At 46.8% G+C, this 18,927-nt stretch overlaps 3 protein-coding genes across 3 annotated transcripts; 2 read left to right on the top strand and 1 right to left on the bottom strand.

Moving 5' to 3' along the window:
• Positions 1-245: 245 nt before the first annotated feature.
• Positions 246-1,184, top strand: LOC102451426 (olfactory receptor 8D4-like). The gene has a single exon (XM_006122737.3). It carries the CDS (start codon positions 246-248, stop codon positions 1,182-1,184), a length of 939 nt encoding a protein of 312 aa, XP_006122799.3.
• Positions 1,185-6,954: 5,770 nt separating this feature from the next.
• LOC102451184 (olfactory receptor 5AR1-like) lies at positions 6,955-7,893 on the top strand. Its single transcript, XM_006122736.3, has one exon. It carries the CDS (start codon positions 6,955-6,957, stop codon positions 7,891-7,893), a length of 939 nt encoding a protein of 312 aa, XP_006122798.3.
• Positions 7,894-16,637: 8,744 nt separating this feature from the next.
• On the bottom strand, positions 16,638-17,576 carry LOC102450256 (olfactory receptor 5AR1-like). Its single transcript, XM_006122732.5, has one exon. The coding sequence runs from the start codon at positions 17,574-17,576 to the stop codon at positions 16,638-16,640; it is 939 nt and encodes a 312-aa protein (XP_006122794.4).
• Positions 17,577-18,927: the final 1,351 nt, after the last annotated feature.

Raw genomic sequence — 18,927 nt, 5'->3', positions numbered from 1 at the left:
GGGAGGGTGATGATTAACCTGAGAGTCCCTGTATGTGTGCAGTGTGTGAAATTGATCAAACAAATAGAATGAGCAGCTGTGAATACCGAGCTCTGTGGATGAATCCCTTCCCTGATCTAGTACTAGTATCTATTAAGAAACTGACCTCCATTTTTCATCACTTACATATTACAGTGAAGGGACAGGTTCCCCAAGCCATTCACCTGCTCACATCCCTGTAGCTCCCTGATCTCGGTTCAGAGAAGATGGAAGAGGGAAATCACTCGGAGGTGACTGAGTTCTTTCTCTCAGGACTGACAGATCGTCTGGAGCTGCAGGTCCCCCTGTTTGTGTTGTTTCTACTGATTTATATTATCACTGTCATAGGGAATGGGGAGATGATCTTGTTAATCACAATTGACCCCCGACTCCACACCCCCATGTACTTTTTCCTCCAGAATTTGTCTTTCTGTGATCTCTGCTGTTCCTCAGTCATTACCCCTAAGATGCTGCAGATTTTCTTAGCCGAGAGGAAAAGCATTTCTCGCACTGCCTGTGCTGTGCAAATGTATTTCTTTCTTTATTGTGTAGATATTGAGTGTCTCTTGCTGGCTGTGATGGCATATGACCGTTATGTGGCCATCTGTAACCCACTGCTCTATACGGTCACCATGTCCAGTCAGCGCTGTAACCTTCTCGTGGCTGGGGTGTGCACCGTGGGGTTGGTGGATTCTCTGATACTGACGTGCTGTATATTCCGGCTGTCATTCTGCCGCTCCAATCTCATCAGGCATTTCTACTGTCACTTCCCCCCAGTGCTGGAGCTCTCCTGCTCTGACACCCACACCATTGAGATTGTGATGTTTGCCTCCACCTGCTACATTATATTGAGCAGCATTGTGACTGTCCTCCTGTCCTATGTGTGTATCTTCTCCACCATCCTGCGGATTCGCTCTGCCGAGGGCCGGTGCAAAGCCTTCTCCACCTGCGCTTCCCACTTGTGCGCAGTGGGCATGTTTCATGGCACCCAACTCTTCATGTATTTCCGGCCCCCCTCCAGCTATTCCATGGACACCGACAAAATAGCCTCCGTGTTCTACACAGTGGTGGTCTCCATGTTGAACCCCCTCATCTACAGCCTGAGGAACAGGGAAGTGAAGGACGCCCTGAGGAAAGCAATGAACAAACTCCTAACCCAGTCTTGATTGAGTTCATCTCAGTGCTGGCGGAGTGATGGGCAGTGGAAAAAGGGCAATTCAGTTCCCACCCCATAGTGATGTCATTTGACACATCTCGTGGTGGTACTTTTGATTATTATCTTGTTGTTATTATACATGTGTCCGTATTGCCATAAGGGCTGCAGATACCTACAGAGATCAGGGGTTCTTTCATTCATTGCCTCTCTGTGCACATAAAATTATATTTGATGTGCTTTGAAAACAGGGAGCTAATTGTATTAGGAAAAGAGGGGGCATCAAATCTAGCTCCCTCTTCTTTCCAGTGGTGTTGATTGAATTGGGCAGTTCCAAGGGTGACGTGTGTGATTTCTGTGGGTGATCAAAAGGGAGTTTTTCCACCTTCCTGCTACTCTGCAGCTCTTTCTGTGCTCTGTGGGGTTCCTGTACCTATTGTCACCTGCTGTGTGTCCAGGCATGAGGAAAGAGGTGATTTCCATGTGCTAGGGCAATGGGACAGTTATGTCACTGATGTGTTGAGCATGCAACAGAGTGGGAATCCAACCCCTTATTCTATACAATACCGCACTATTCTCCTGATGAACCATGAGTTCATGACAAATGAGTTGAGAGTGTCTTCCGTAGTCTTGTCAGCCGACGGTCAGAGCAGTGTGTGTGTGTGTGTGACACCCAAGTCTTTAACTGCTAAGACACGAAGTCTTGTCGCAGCGGGCAGCCAGGAGGTTGAAGGGAGCCCCGAAAAAGTTTAACGTCCGTGTCTTTACTGCTAGGACTGGGGTCCCTTCACAGAGGGCAGCCAGCAGGCCAACAGACACCCCTTTTATTTATAGGATGAGCTTACTACACCTCAGACTTTAGCTGCTAGGATACAGAATCCCTTCAGAGCGGGAAGTCTGGGAAAGACTGAGAGATGCCCCAATGGATCTGTCACCTGGGAGTGACACAAATCCAAACGCCCAAGCTCTTCCTATACCTGTCCCTTATGACCAGCTGAAGTTCCTTTAAATTGTGCTTGGTTCTGTTACAGCAACTGAAGGAGTCAGGTTAAAACTTAAACAGTTACAGGTTTATTAAAGAAGCTTATAAATCATATGGTTACAATGGCTATTGCTCTATTTCTTAACTGCTAGCAAATATAGATCTTAAAAATGGTTACAAAGAAAATAAAGAAAGAAAATAGAAATAATGGTACCAAGTGACAGCTTAATCTTTAAAGAGCTCTAAGTCTATGTGTACACTTAAGACAAAGGACACATCCAGGTACAATTTTTACCCCTTTCTGTGCCTCTCGACTCCAGCGGGTCAGGCCAGGGCCGGTCCCTCAATTCCTAGGAAAGACGAATACGAGGTGGGCGTCCCCGTGGAACCTCGGGAGGCCAATCACCTAACCCGACCAGCAGATAGATGGTAGATTGACAATCAGAGTAAATGTGCTGCTGGACCCATCTTTATACCCCTGGGGGCTCGTATCCTCTTTCTTATCTTAAGATGCCAAATTGTACTGATCCGTTTTGTGGCGCCAGTTCTTACTAGCAAGTTTCAAGTTAATTTACACTTGCAAGAGATATAACTAAATTGTGAGTACTAGACGTTTTCTTTACTGGGTGAGAGATTCCTCCCCCCGCGGATGGCTGTGTGTTTGTATCAATATGGGTTTGAGTCAAGGGCACTCCTTGGCAGCCTCTTGGTCAGCAATTGGCGTATCTCTGTTTACAGCCATTCACAGTCACAGCAGCCTGGCCTTTTGTTCTGTGTGCCCTGCATGCTCCAGGCAAGCAAAAATGGATGTTACAAGGGGGGTTCCTGTCTGGCTACAAGTCTCCAGTATGACTTTTTATCTAGCCAAGGGATCTGGGGAGATTCCCGTTTGGAAGACACACTGAAATTCCCATGCCCTGCCAACAGCTTATGGGACATTTTATTGGCACACAAAACCCGAGGCTTCTCTTCCTGATATAGTCTCAGATGTCCGGCTATTGCCATAGACACTCACCAGACATTCCTTTCATACTTCCTGACTTGTAATCCTGTAAACCCCCCTTTCTCTCTCTAGTCAATAAATGAGGTCTCTTTTGTAACTAAACCCGCATGGGTTTGCATTGAAATATCCAGAAACATCTATGTGAGCACCAGGTTTGTGTATATCATTTTCAACGTAATAAAAAGTCAGATTTTATATGAGCCGGTGTTGTTCACGAGGGTGCTGGACAATATAGGACACACATTCCATTCAGTTTTACTAGGCCCTGTGACCTAGTGGCTAGTGTCCTGTGATTCTCTTCTTCATGAATCTGCCAGACCTAGAGCACAGAGGCTTCGGTGGGAGTTATTTGCACAGGTGTTAAAGGATTTCCCCCAGTTTGAAAGGAACAGTTTTGGGAGCAGAATCCAAATCTTACATACAAAGGGCTGGTGCCCCTGTTGTAGTTCGGTCTGATTCTGAGCTAGACTACAGCAGTGGGCCTCTGGGTTAACTCTAAGAACATGAGAATGGCCAGACTGGGTCAGGCCAATGCTCCATCCAGCACAGTATCCTGTCTGTCGACAGTGGCCAATACCAGATGCGCCAGAGGAAGGGAACAGAGCAGGTAATCCTCACATGATCTCTCCCTGTCACCCACCTCCAGAGCCAGGGACACCATTCCCACCCGTCTTCTCTAATAGCCATTGATGGGCCTAATCTCCCTGAATCTATCTAGCTCTTTTTTGAACCCAGTTAAGGAACTAGCCTCCACCACATCCTCTGGCAAGGAGTTCCACAGATTGACTGTGCACCAAGGTAAAACTCTACTGAAATTATAGGGGGTTATAATATATTGGTACATAGTATAATAAATTGGTTAGAAACTAGGCAAAGCGTCTGGCTGGTGGAATCCAGAGCAACACTGGGAAATGATGTCAAGAGACATTTGGAGGCGTAACCAACCAATACATTGGAATAGGTTCACCTCATGGTGGGGTCATATTTATTTATGTGTGTATCTATTTAAAGTATTTTTACCCTGCTTCTCTATTTCAAATATGCGATGTGGCTTACAAAACATTTTAAAAACACAATAAATAAATATATATAAAGTAAAATATAGGACCCTGAAGGGGGGGATAGAACCTGCTAAAACACCTCAAGAGGAAGGACACGCACACTCCTAAACACCAATAAAAGCACAGGTAAAAGCACATGGGGCATACAACACCCCAGACCAGCGGATGCTCTTGACCTCTGGATTCCATGCCCAGAAAGAAAGCCGTGGCAAAGGGCGCTTCACGGCCTTTGTCCTGGGAGCAAAGAGGCTCCGGGGTGCAAATCTCAAAGCCATCAGAGCTAGATGTAAGCTCTGCTGCCCCAAAAAGTAGCTCCTGAAGTGAGAAAGGGGAACATTGACGTGCTTAGCAAACAGGGAGCGAGTTGATCTGGTTTGAGGGTTCTAGCCAGGTTCTGCTGCTGTCCTTCTCCACTCATTGCAAGTGCAGGCAGGAAGAACAATGAGGAACCAGCTGTGCTCAGAAGTCACCTCTGTGGGGTCCTGACAGGTGTCTTGCTCTGTAAAATGTTGCACCATTCGTCATGCTGTGGCAAAGTACTTTTGCGGAAAAGCATCCTGCCAATCTAGACGCACTTTTCCGAAAATGCTTTTAATGGAAAACGTTTCCATTAAAAGCATTTTTGGAAAATCATGCCAGCGTAGACGTAGCCTGGGTGTGGAAGGATCCCAGATGCCATTTCTTGGTCACCTGGAACCAGGTTTCTTATCTATCCCCTTTTGTAGCCACCAGAAGTTGAGGGGCCCTATGGTCCCAACCACTGCTCTGGATCCCGGCCCATGGACACCAGAAGCAGCAGTTGCCTGCTAAGTGTCCTCACTGCCCATTGCTGCTCACTCCCAAGGCAACTCCTCCAAGACCTGCCCTCTCCTTGCCCTCTTCCTGGGCTTTGAGATAAACTCCTCACTGCACCCTGTGCAGGGTTCTACAAATGACCAAAGCCGAGCACAGGTAGTCTTCAGCCACTGGACCTGGGCTTCATCTGAGTCTTTAAACCAGCCCCCGCTCAGAGCTGTCCAAGGTACCACTGCCTTCCCAGACAGTCCCTGGGCCTGCTTGACTTGAGCTCCAGAGAGGAACTGCCAGGCCTTCACTCAGCAGCTTCTTTATACAAGGTTTGCTTGGACCTGATTGGCTGCAGTAAAAACAGCTACTCTAGCTTGCTTGGAGGACCTCGCCTCTACTTTTATTTCCTATTGTGGGGAGTGGCAACTTTGATTTCACCTAGGGGGGAGGATAGCTTGGTGGTTTGCGCTTTGGTCCCCTAAACCCAGGGTTGTGAGTTCAATCCTTAAGAAGGCCATTTAGAAATCTAGGGCATAAACCTCCAGCAGGGGGCTTTGGACATAGTCCACCACATATCAGGGCACATGCTCCCCTCAATCCCCACCCTTATGTGTAGCTTCCCCTGGTCCTCCCTCCTGCCAGGATGGAAGCAAGGCCAACCATGTCTGGAAAGGGGCCTTTGTTGCTAAACTCAGGCTGGCTGGAAATTTTTCTCGAAAAAGCTTTTGTTTTAAAGTGGGAAATTGGATTTTTATTCCAATTACAGTTCATGCAATTGTTTTGCATCCAAAAAGCAAATTCTCCTTCTCGCTCAACTGCCCCAGGGCACTTCCACACAAGGGCAGAGCATAAGGCATGAGAGGGGGATGGAGTCCAGCCTAGGAGACAGGTCCATGGCAGAGAAATGTGAGAGGTGGTACCGGGGAATCTCTGTATGTTTTATTTCTGAGCTGAAATGTTTTCAGTTGAAAGATGTGGGTCTCCACAAACACACCCTTTCTGGGTCAGCTCTACACAGGACCCATCTTGCAGTGACAAGAGCAGAATGAAATATCCCTCAGGCTTCAACTCTGCAACTCTGACAGAAATTGCATCAGTTACGGACACAGGGGGAAAGAAGGCAACAAATTAATCCCCAGGGTATCAGTTCCATGGTTGAGATTCACTGAGCTTGTTAATTTGTTGTTGTGTATCTCTGAGCTCAGATATTCCCAGTGGCTCTAGGGATCTTGTCCGATAGATCAGAGATCTCAGTATAAAGCTTCCCAATTGCACGAAGTATCAGTTTCTGTCGATGAAGAAACACCGCCACGTCTCTCTGCTCTCCCCAGGTACGTGCTGTTGTTCTGCATCAAAGTCACACACCCACACGGACACCATGGTGATTGGGAGGCACTGAACTGAAGTCCTGGCTCCTACTCCTTGAGCTAAAGAATAAGAAATTTGGTTGGAATTTTAGGCATGGAAGCCATTGGCTTCCTTTACGTCCCAAGGGTTTCATATGGACTAATATAAATGGCGTTATCAGACGCCAAAGAGCTTAATTATATCAGTGAGCAACTTTCACCCCAAAATAACTTGCCGAGCCACAGAGCTCCCCTTTGTCAATAAAAGTAAGAGAGATTGACACTCGTTTACTATTATCCCTTTCTGATCTAAGCAAGTCCCTCTTTGCTGCTCGGATCAATTCTCAGCAGTGTTTGTGTGGGGGGGGATGATTAACCTGAGAGTCCCTGTATGGTTGCAGTGTGTGAAATTGATCAAACAAATGTAATGAACAGCTGCGAATACCTAGCTCTGTGGATGAAGCCCTTCCCTGATCTAGTACTAGTATTTATTAAGAAACTGACCTCCATTTTTCATCACTTACATTATTACAGCGCAGGGACAGGTTCCCTGAGCCATTCACCTGCCCACATCCCTGTAGCTGCCTGACCTCGGCTCAGAGGAGATGGAAGAGGGAAATCACTCGGAGGTGACTGAGTTCTTTCTCTCAGGACTGACAGATCGTCCGGAGCTGCAGGTCCCCCTGTTTGTGTTGTTCCTACTGATTTATATTATCACTGTCATAGGGAATGGGGGGATGATCTTGTTAATTACAATTGACCCCCGACTCCAAACCCCCATGTACTTTTTCCTCCGGAATTTGTCTTTCTGTGATCTCTGCTGTTCCTCAGTCATTACCCCTAAGATGCTACAGATTTTCTTAGCTGAGCGGAAAAGCATTTCTCGCACTGCCTGTGCTGTGCAAATGTATTTCTTTGTTCATTGTGTAGATATGGAGAGTCTCTTGCTAGCTGTGATGGCATATGACCGTTATGTGGCCATTTGTAACCCGCTGCTGTACACGGTCATCATGTCCCGACAGCGCTGTAACCTGCTGGTGGCTGGGGTGTGCGCTGTGGGGTTGGTGGATTCACTCTTACAGACGTGCTGTATATTCCGGCTGTCATTCTGCCTCTCCAATCTTATCAGGCATTTCTACTGTGACGTCCCCCCAATGCTGGAGCTCTCCTGCTCTGACACCCACACCATTGAGATTGTGATGTTTGCCTCCACCTGCTACATTACACTGAGCACCATTCTGATTGTCCTCCTGTCCTATGTGTGTATCTTCTCCACCATTCTGCGCATCCGCTCTGCCGAGGGCCGGTGCAAAGCCTTCTCCACCTGCGCTTCCCACTTGTGCGCCGTGGGCATGTTTCATGGCACCCAACTCTTCATGTATTTCCGGCCCCCCTCCAGCTATTCCATGGACACCGACAAAATAGCCTCCATGTTCTACACAGTGGTGGTCTCCATGTTGAACCCCCTCATCTACAGCCTGAGGAACAGGGAGGTGAAGGACGCCCTGAGGAAAGCCATCAACAAACTCCTAACCCAGTCTTGATTGTGTTCATCTCAGTGCTGGCTGAGTGATGGGCAGTGGAAACAGGGCAATTCAGTTCTCACCCCATAGTGATGTCATTTGACACATCCCGTGGTGGTACTTTAGATTATTATCTTGTTGTTATTATACATGTGTCGGTATTCCCACAAGGGCTGCAGGTACCTACTGAGATCAGGGGTTCTTTCACACATTGCCTCTCTGCGCACATAAAATTATATTTGATGTGCTTTGAAAACAGGGAGCTAATTGTATTAGGAAAGGAGGGGGCATCAAATCTAGCTCCCTCTTCTTTCCAGTGGTGATGATTGAATTGGCCAGTTCCAAAAGTGACGTGTGTTTTTTCTGTGGGTGATCAAAAGGGAGTTTTGGCACCGTCCTGCTACTCTGCAGCCCTTTCTGTGCTCTGTGGGGTTCCTGTACCTACTGTTACCTGCTTTGTGTCCAGGCATGAGGAGAGAGATGATTTCCATCACACCGTACTAGGGCAATGGGACAGTTCTGTCACTGATGTGTTGAGCTTTGCATTTTTAAGCCCTTTCTGTAATTTGGTACCCGTGGGCTAAGGGAGTGGAGTGTCCACTGTTCTAGACATGGGGCTCTTGGCGTTTCTAAGTAATATTACAGATCTGATATGATATGTTTGCAACTTTATTTTTACTTTCCATCATCAATGAGGTAATTCCTTGAAGACTGGACAATTGTTTGAAATAAGAAAATCTGCCAGTCTGGACAATAGGTAGTTGCTTTTCTCAGTAAAACTTTTCACAGGGAGAAGTTTGAAAAGTATTCATGAATCCAGGGTGCCAATGGACAGGTATGAAAATGTGGCTCTTAAATTCTCTCTGCCTCCCTTTTCCCCATCTCCGAGTGGGAGGAACCAGATGGGTCTGTCTTATTTCAGGCTGCCTAAATGTCTATGTATGTTTCTATGGCCCTCATGAATGTAATGCCTCTGAGCACCTTGCAGGTTTGATTGCCTATATCATCACCATTTCCATGTCAGGCAGTGCAGTGTGATGTGCATGTCACAGAGCAAGAGCTGAGCTAAGAGAAGGAAAATGTCTTTGCTTCATCTTTGCAGAAGAGATCTGCAGTTGAGTCAGGAACTAACCCCAAATTGCAAATTGGCTTCCTAGAAGATCTTTCCTTCTCACAGTAATAGATGAACAGGGATGTCAAGTTGATATGCAACAGATTGGGAATCCAACCCCTTTTTCTATACAATACTGCACTATTCTCCTGATGAACCATGTGTTCATGACAAATGAGTTGAGAGTGTCTTCCATAGTCTTGTCAGCCAACGGTCAGAGCAGTGTGTGTGTGTGTGTGTGACACCCAAGTCTTTAACTGCTAAGACACGAAGTCTTGTCGCAGCGAGCAGCCAGTAAGTTGAAGGGAGCCCTGAAAAAGTTTAACGTCCGTGTCTTTACTGCTTGGACCTGTGTCCCTTCACAGAGGGCAGCCAGCAGGCCAACAGACGCCCCTTTTATTTATAGGATGAGCTTATTACACCTCAGATTTTAGCTGCTAGGATACAGAATCCCTCCGCAGCGGGAAGTCTGGGAAAGACTGAGAGATGCCCCAACGGATCTGTCACCTGGGAGTGACACAAATCCAAACGCCCAAGCTGTTCCTATACCTGTCCCTTATGACCGACTGAAGTTCCTTTAAATTGTGCTTGGTTCTGTTACAGCAACTGAAGGAGTCAGGTTAAAACGTAAACAGTTACAGGTTAATTAAAGAAGCTTATAAATCATACGGTTACAATGGCTATTGCTCTATTTCTTACCTGCTAGCAAATATAGATCTTAAAAATGGTTACAAAGAAAATAAAGAAAGAAAATAGAAATAATGGTACCAAGTGACAGCTTAATCTTTAAAGAGCTCTAAGTCTAATTGTACACTTAAGACAAAGGACACATCCAGGTACAATTTTTACCCCTTTCTGTGCCTCTCGACTCCAGCGGCTCAGGCCAGGGCCAGTCCCTCAATTCCTAGGAAAGACGAATATGAGGTGGGCAGCCCCGTGGAACCTCGGGAGGCCAATCACCTAACCCGACCAGCAGATAAATGGTAGATTGACACTCAGAGTAAATGTGCTGCTGGACCCATCTTTATACCCCTGGGGGCTCGTATCCTCTTTCTTATTTTAAGATGCCAAATTGTACTGGTCCGTTTTGTGGCGCCAGTTCTTACATGCAAGTTTCAAGTTAATTTACATGTGCAAGAGAGATAACTAAATTGTGAGTACTAGACGTTTTCTTTACTGGGTGAGAGATTCTTCCCCCCGTGGATGGCTGTGTGTTCGTATCAATATGGGTTTGAGTCAAGGGCACTCCTCGGCAGCCTCTTAGTCAGCAATTGGCATATCTCTGTTTACAGCTATTCACGGTCACAGCAGCCTGGGCCTTTTGTTCTGTGTGCCCTGCATGCTCCAGGCAAGCAAAAATGGATGTTACAAGGGGGGTTCCTGTCTGGCTACAAGTCTCCAGTATGACTTTTTATCTAGCCAAGGGATCTGGGGAGATTGGAAGATACACTGCAATTCCCATGCCCTGCCAACAGCGTATGAGACATTTTACTGGCACACAAAACCAGAAGCTTCTCTTCCTGATACAGTCTCAGATATCCGGCTGTTGCAATAGACACTCAAGAGACATTCCTTTTATGCTTCCTGACTTGTAATCCTGTAAACCCCCCTTTCTCTCTCTAGTCAATAAATGAGGTCTCTTTTGTAACTAAACCCGCATGGGTTTGCGTTGAAATATCCAGAAACATCTATGTGAGCACCAGGTTTGTGTATATCATTTTCAATGCAATAAAAAGACAGACTTTATATGAGCCGGAGTTGTTCACGAGGATGCTGGACAGTATTGGACACACATTCCATTCAGCACTACCAGGCTTTGTGACCTAGTGGTTAGTGCCCTGTGATTCTCTTCTTCATGAATCTGCCAGACCTAGAGCCGAGAGGCTTTCGTGGGAGTTATTTGCACAGGTGTTAAAGGATTTCCCCCACTTTGAGAGGAACAGTTTTGGGAGCAGAATCCAAATCTTACATACAACGGGCTGGTGCCCAGTTGTAGTTCGGTCTGATTCTGAGCTAGGCTACAGCAGTGGGCCTCTGGGTTAACTCTAAGAACATGAGAATGGACATACTGGGTCAGGCCAATGCTCCATCCAGCACAGTATCCTGTCTGTCGACAGTGGCCAATACCAGATGCGCCAGAGGAAGGGAACAGAGCAGGTAATCCTCACATGATCTCTCCCTGTCACCCACTTCCAGAGCCTGGGACACCATTCCCACCCGTCCTGCCTAATAGCCATTGATGGGCCTAATCTCCCTGAATCTATCTAGCTCTTTTTTGAACCCAGTTAAGGAACTAGCCTCCACCACATCCTCTGGCAAGGAGTTCCACAGATTGACTGTGCACCGAGTGAAAAAACTCTACTGAAATTATAGGGGATTATAATATATTGGTACATAGTATAATAAATTGGTGAGAAACTAGGCAAAGCGTCTGGCTGGTGGTATCCAGAGCAAATCTGGGAAATGATGTCAAGAGACATTTGGAGGAGTGACCAGCCAATACATTGGAATAGGTTCACCTCATTTTGGGGTCATATTTATTTATGTATGTATCTATTTAAAGTATTTTTATCCCACTTCTTTATTTCAAATATGCGACGTGGCTTACAAAACATTTTAAAAACAAAATAAATAAATATCTATAAAGTAAAATATAGGACCCTAAAGGGGGGAGATAGAACCTGCTAAAACACCTCAAGAGGAGGGACATGCACACCCCTAAACACCAATAAAAGCACAGGTAAAAAGATATCATGGGGCATACAACACCCCAGACCAGTGGATGCTCTTGACCTCTGGATTCCATGCCCACAAAGACAGCCGTGGCAAAGGGCGCTTCACGGCCTTTGTCCAGGGAGCAAAGAGGCTCTGGGGAGCAAATCTCAAAGCCGTCAGAGCTAGATGTAAGCTCTGCTGCCCCAAGAAGTGGCTCCCGAGGTGTGAAAGGGGAACATTGACGTGCTTAGCAAACAGGGAGTGAGTTGATCTGGTTGGAGGGTTCTAGCCAGGTTCTGCTGCTGTCCTTCTCAATTCAGTGCAGAGCAGTCAGGAAGAACAATGAGATTCCAGCTGTGCTCAGAAGTTACCCCTGTGGGGTCCTGACAGGTGTCTTGCTCTGTCAAATGTTGCACCATTCGGCTACGTGTCGGCTCCCTCTGTGCACCATCCTGTTCTGTGCAGAAAGCCAGCACTCTGACGGTATGTCTAAGTTGCATTCCTCTTTGGAGAGGCATGCAAATGTAGACATCCAAAATTGCAAATGAAGCAGAGATTTAAATATCCCACTCGTATAATCATGGACGGCCGCTATTTCGAAAGAAAAGATGCTGTTTACACGCGGTTATTTCGAGAGAAAACCCTTCTTCCGAAAGAACCCTTAAACCTCAGAGGCAAGCAGATCGTGTCAGCCTTTAACTGAGGCAGAAAGGAAGGAATCGTGGGACGGACAGGAAGGAATCACCCTAAGGAGAAATTTCCACTTGTCTCCACATATTCACCAATCAAAATGTTCTCTAGCCCAGTGTGAGGTTCTTCAATGTAGGGGAAGCCTTGTGGCTTTTTACATGACTCTGGAAGACTAGGCCTGAGATGCCGTTGCGTGCTCTGTGTTGTGTGTCATGGTGGGGGCACCTCAGAGCAGCCCCCACTAAGACAAAACAAAAGGAACAGGTTTTATTCTGGAAAGAACACAGAGCAGGATTCGAATCCATCACCCTCCTCTCTGCTTGCTGAAGCATAGTGAGCCTTGGGCTACAATAGGAAGGAAAGAGCTTTAGCAAGGGAGGAAGAGGAGTGGTGGGAAAGTGGGGGAAAGTGGCTTTAAGGGGCAGGGGAAAACTCCCGCATTGATTCAGGGAATATCCATAGTAATGTCACGACAGTGATTTAGCCCTAGCGAGGCGTCAGTGTCATAGCGTAGATGTTCTTTCCACACTCATGGAAGGGGGGTTTCCATTGATACCATTAAGCCACATCTCCCAAAGTCAGTAGCTGGGTCAGTGGAAGAATTTTGCAGACAGTTAGTGTAACGTAACTGCGTTGCCCAGGGTGTGAAAAGTTTCTCAGACCCGTGTATCAGAGCTCGGCCGATGTAATTTTTAAGTGTAAAACAGACCTCACAGAAGCAACCCATGGAAGAGACGTTTCATGCCGCTCCCAGTGATCTTTGCTGTTAAACTGCTGGGGAATCGTGGCATGATCATGCTAATCAAACCAAATTATCAGTTAGACATTCCCATGTTGTGTTTTTCCCTCGGGAATTTGACCTGTGTAGAATTTTGAGATTCCCCATTAATCACCTTCCAAGTTTGTACCTGAGCTGATAACAGAGAGGAAAGCCACATCTTATGTGCTGTCTATACTGCGTTGTGGATTTCTGTGGAACTACTCAGGTGCTCCTTCGGGCAGTGATGTTGTAGGACAAATACATGGCCATCTGTGACCTCCTGCATCACACCACTGTCATGTCCTCCACACTCTGTGTCCCGCCAGTGGCTGGGTCATTCCCCAATGGGTTTATAATGGAATGATCCAAATTATACCCATGTTAAAATTGTCCTTCTGTGACTCCAATGTGACTGAGTAACTGTTCTCTGACTTTTCCCCTTGTTTGTTTCTCCCTTGCTGTGAAACCTACATTCACTTGATCATTCTTCTTGTCATGGCTTGCTTGTTTGGGGTGTTCACCAGCCAGATCGTTCCTTTCTCCTCTGTTTTCATCCTGTCCCACACCCTGAAGATCTGCTCCACCCATGGGAAGCGGGGAATTTTCCACATCGGCACCTCTCACTTGATGGTCGTTATTACATTCTACAGCCCCGTTCTGTGTATCTCTGTGCAGCCTAACACCAAACTCATAGGGGATCAGGTCTCTGATCCGTGCAATGGTGACCCCTGTGTTCTACAGCCTGCGGAACAAGGCCACTTGGAAAAGGGGCATAGAAAAAGTTTTGCCCCTTAGGGAGCAAAAGGTGGAAACTTCTGATGCGTGAACCCCCATGAAAACAGGAAAACAACGCTAGATCCTTCTGAAGACGTTTGCATAACCCCATCAGTTTGGTCTGTCAGTCCAGAGACACACTCAGGGTATGTCTACACTACATGCCTCCGTCCACGGAGCCATGTAGATTTGTTTATTGGGCAAAGGGAAATTAAGCGGCTATTTAAATAATTGCCGCTTCATTTAAATTTAAATGGCTGCCGCGCTGAGCCGACAAACAGCTGATCAGCTGTTTGTCGGCTCAGCGCGCTAGTCTGGACACTCCGCTGTCGACATCAAAGCCTTTTGTCGACTGCCCCGATAAACCTCATCCCACGAGGAATAACGGGGTGGTTGACAAAGGGCTTTAATGTCGACAAGGGAGCGTCCAGACTAGCACGCTGAGCCGACAAACAGCTGATCAGCTGTTCGTCGGCTCAGCGCGGCAGCCATTCAAATTTAAACGAAGTGTCAATTATTTAAATCGACGCTTCATTTCCCTTTGCCTACAACCCTAATCTACATGGCTCCATCGATGGAGCCAGGTAGTCTAGACACAGCCTTACATTGGCATGGGGATGTGGCAGGAGGCAATGATGTGGTCAGGAGGCAATTGTGTGCAGAGACCAGAGTTTTCAATAAGTTCTCGCTGTTTGCGGACTAGGAGCCAGAGAACTGCAATGCACGGAAGGAGACGGTGGGATGGTGGGGATGGTGATCATAGAAGCACGGTTTGTGACTGGTAGGTGAGTTTCATGTCTGTGCAAATGTGCAGTTTTGGGCGTATCAGCTCTCCGTTTTCCAGTCTGTCTTGAGCGTGGCTCAGCCCATGGAGGCTGCCCCCGGAGCCGACAGCTCACAGGAAACACAGAGACTGGGAGGAGGAGTTAGGAACTTCCTGAGTAATCCAGGGCACAGTGTTTCCTGGGGGCATACTTGCAGTGACTGAACCTGCTCCTTGAAGTTTCTACGGGTGCTTAGGGGACATGGTTTTGTCTACATTCCTTGACAAAGAATAGAACTGACTTGTAGCATCACGTTTTCCTCCTAATGCCATGAATCCTCCAATATCTACCCAGTAGGCACCACTTCAACGAAGGGGGGAACCAATATGCCCTGTAGCACTGAGGAATACCTGGGATCATTTTTCTACTGCAGTGACAAAGGGAGGAATTTCATTCTGGGGCTCCAGCAGTTTTCTTAAGTGCGGCAAGACCAGAGGAGCCAGTCTCAAAACTGCCAAGCCTAAAGGAGCCGGGCTCAGCCCTGGCCAGCCCTAGCATACGCTTGGCTCTGAGAATAGGAACGGGTTATGTTCAGGACTCCAGAGGGATCCATTTCAAAGTTCAGGCTCAGACCGTTAACGTGCATCGAGTGCTGAAGTTTTACAGCCTACATGTATTGCGTACGAACCCTCCTGCGTGCAGGCTTGGACCAGCACAGTATTTCAATGGGCAAGCACATATACCTGAATGGGATACCACCCCTCATTGCTGCAGAAAGCAAGAATTTGGTTTAGTTTTTACATTTTCCCCACTTGATATCAATAGCGCCTTTTCCGCCGTTCCTACATTGCAGGGCTGCTGACGCCATGTTTGTAGGAGTGGGATGAAGCTAGCAAAAATCACACCCTGCCCAGCAGAGCCTGGAGAGCAAGAGTTTCAAGAATGGCTAGTGCCTTGAATTTTGGGGTGCTCAACTTGAGATGTTGTCATCACAGGGGAGCACAGGAGTGCAGAATCTATTTCCCTTTTCAGTGAGCATTAGCGAACAATGTAGCATCTAAACTGTTCTGTAATGTTCTCTACAGATGTTAAGATCCCCATGTCTGGGAATAGGGACACTCCACACTCTTAGCCCATGGGTAACAAGCAATGGAAAGGGCTTTGAAATTCAACGGCTCCCCACAAAAGCAACATAACTCTCCTACAGCCCGCGCTCAGTGTCAATACCCCTGTACGACATATGTGAAGTTGACGTGAAGTAGTGTGGGATTAGCATACAACAGCCCTGAGAAAGATCCAGGATAGAACATAACCCAGTGACAAGTTGGCTGTCCACCCATTGCTTAATGATTATGATAGAGAAAATTCACACTTTTTGTGCTATTTTCTGTTCAGTTCAGTGCAGACTGTCACAGAGGAGGTGCACACACTGTGCTCTCTCTCGCTAATGCAACACTTACTGTTACTTGCTCTGTTGTTGCTTCACTTAAAATACTTGCCAGTGGATTGGAAATCACCTTTCTCCTCCTTGTGCCAGGACACAAAGCAGATGACAGTATATAGAAGAAATCCACAGAAAGGGCTACAGAGTAGTAGGATGGTGGGAAACACCATGAGAAATCACACACTTCACACTTGGAACTGCATAATGAAATCAACGTGGTTAGAAAAGAGAGGGAGAGAGATTTGTTGCACCCCCCTTCTTTCTCAACACAAACAGCTCCCAGCTTTCAAAGCACATCACATCTATATTTGTGTGCACACAAGGGCAGTAGCCAACAGCAGACCAGATCTCAGCAGGGACCTGCATCCCGTGTTGGAATACAGACACATGCATAATAACACCAAAATAATAATCAATAAAACCACAATGGGCTGTGTGAAACGACCTGCTAATTGAAGTCACCTGCTTCCATTTCCCATCTCTCCACCAGCTCTGAGTCAATCAAACTCAGGACTGGGTCAGGAGTTTGTTCATGGTTTTCCTCAGGGCGTCCTTCACCTCCCTGTTCCTCAAGCTGTAGATGAGGGGGTTCAACATGGGGATCACTAGTGAGTAAAACACTGAAGCTCTTTTGTCCGTGTCCATGGAATAGCTGGAGCTGGGTCGGAAATACATGAAAAGGAGGGCTCCATAAAAGATGCCCACTGCAGTCAAGTGACAAGCGCAGGTGGAGAAGGTTTTGCGCCGGCCTTTGGCAGAGCGAATCCGCAGGATGGTGTAAATGATACAGACGTAGGAGATGAGGATGGTCACAACGCTGATTCCTACAATGTAGAACATGGGAGCCAACTGTAGAATGTCATTAATGCGTGTGTCAGAGCAGGAGAGGACCAGCAGTGGGGGAATATCACAGAAGAAATGATTGATGATGTTGGAGCGGCAGAATGACAGCTGGAATGTATACCACGTGTGTATCACGGAATTCACCAACCCCACAACACACACCTCAGCCACCAGCAGGTTACAACGCTGCCGGGACATGATGACCGTATAGAGCAGCGGGTTACAGATGGCCACATAACGGTCATACGCCATCACAGCCAGCAAGAGACACTCAAAATCAGCAAGAAAGATACAGAAAGTAATCTGCACAGCACAAGCAGTGTAGGAAATGCTTTTCTTCTCAGATAAGAAATTCTGCAGCATCTTAGGGGCAATGACTGAGGAATAGCAGAAATCACAGAAAGACAAATTCCAGAGGAAAAAGTACATTGGAGTGTGGAGTTGGGAGTCAATTGTGATTAACAAGATCATCCCCCCATTCCACACCACAGTGATAACATAAATCAGTAGGAACAACACAAACAGAGGGACCTGCAATTCCGGACGATCTGTCAGTCCTGTGAGAATAAACTCAGTCACCATAGAGTGATTTCCGTCTTCCATCTCCTCTGAGCAGAGATCAGGCAGCTGCAGGGGTGTGGGTAGTTGGATGTCTCAGGGAACCTGTCCCTTTGTTGTAAAGAAGTAAGTGAAAAAAAAGGGAGGTTAGTTTCTTAATAGGTAGCAGTACAAGTTCAGAGAAGGGGTCAGTCCACAGCGCCAGATGTTCATTGCTGCTCATTCTACGTGGTTCATCAATTTCACACACTGCACCCATATAAGGACACTGTGGTGAATCACAGAAACTCTCCTGTTCACTAATCCGGGGAGCAAACAGCAACTTGTGACTCTGCTGAGGGAAAATCGTGGTAAAAATCATCACCATGTGCTGGGATTATTCCGTATCTCAAGAAGGAGTGAGAGTAAATGAGTGTCGGTCTTTCCACCCTCTGGACAAGGGGAGCTCTGTGTCTCTACATGTCGGTTTGGTGTGCTGTGTTAATTAAGCTCTTTGGCATCTGATAATGGCATTTACTTTAGTCTGTATCAAACCCTCAAGACTTAGTGGAACACACCAGCTTCTGTGACTACATCATCACCTATTTTTTTCAATAAAAAATGTCCTTCCTTTAGCTCAGGTTGTAGGAGCTGGGGCTTTTAGCGCTGCAGGACTTCAACTTAGTACCAGACAATCACCATGGTGTTTGTAAAGGCGTGTGACTCTGATGCAGGACAACAGCACGTACCTGCTGACAGCAGAGAGAGATGGGATGGCGCGTCTCCATCCACCAAAACTGACACTTTGGTGCAATAAGGATGTTTTATACTGAGATCTGTAAACTGTGGGACAAGCTTTCAGGAACCACTGAGAATTCCTGAGCTCAGAGGGACACAACAACAAATTAATGAGCTCAGGGAATATCAGCCATAGAGCTGATACCTTGGGGAATAATTTGTCACCTTCTTTTCTCCTATGTTAGTTAGTGATGCAATTTCTATCAGAGTTGCCTGAAGGATATTTCATTCTGCTCTTGTCACTGCAAGTTGGGTCCTGTGTGGAGCTGACCCAGAAAGTGTGTGTTTGTGGAGATCAACATCTTCCAGCTGAACATTTACCATTTCAGGTCAGAAACAAAACACACACGGATGCTCCAGGTACCACATCCCACCTTCTCTACCATGGGCCAGGCTCCCAGGCTGGAATCCATCCCTCTCTGGTGCATGATGGTCTGTCCTCCTGCAGAACTGAGCTGGGACATTGCTAGAGTCCCACCATTGGCTGAGAAGAGAATTTGCTTTAGGAAGGAAAATGTTTCCATGATAAACCAGTTGGAATGAAAATCCAATTTCCCACCAAAAACACTTTTAAAGAAAGTTGTCCCGTCAGCCTTAGCCCCAGATTGGGAACCAAAGG

Source organism: Pelodiscus sinensis, chromosome 5 (assembly GCF_052426305.1).
Source record: "Pelodiscus sinensis isolate ZL-2025 chromosome 5, ASM5242630v1, whole genome shotgun sequence".
Classification (NCBI taxonomy): Eukaryota; Metazoa; Chordata; order Testudines; family Trionychidae; genus Pelodiscus; species Pelodiscus sinensis.
The sequence above is the reverse complement of the archived record's forward strand: the minus strand, read 5'-3'. Positions and strand labels throughout refer to the sequence as shown.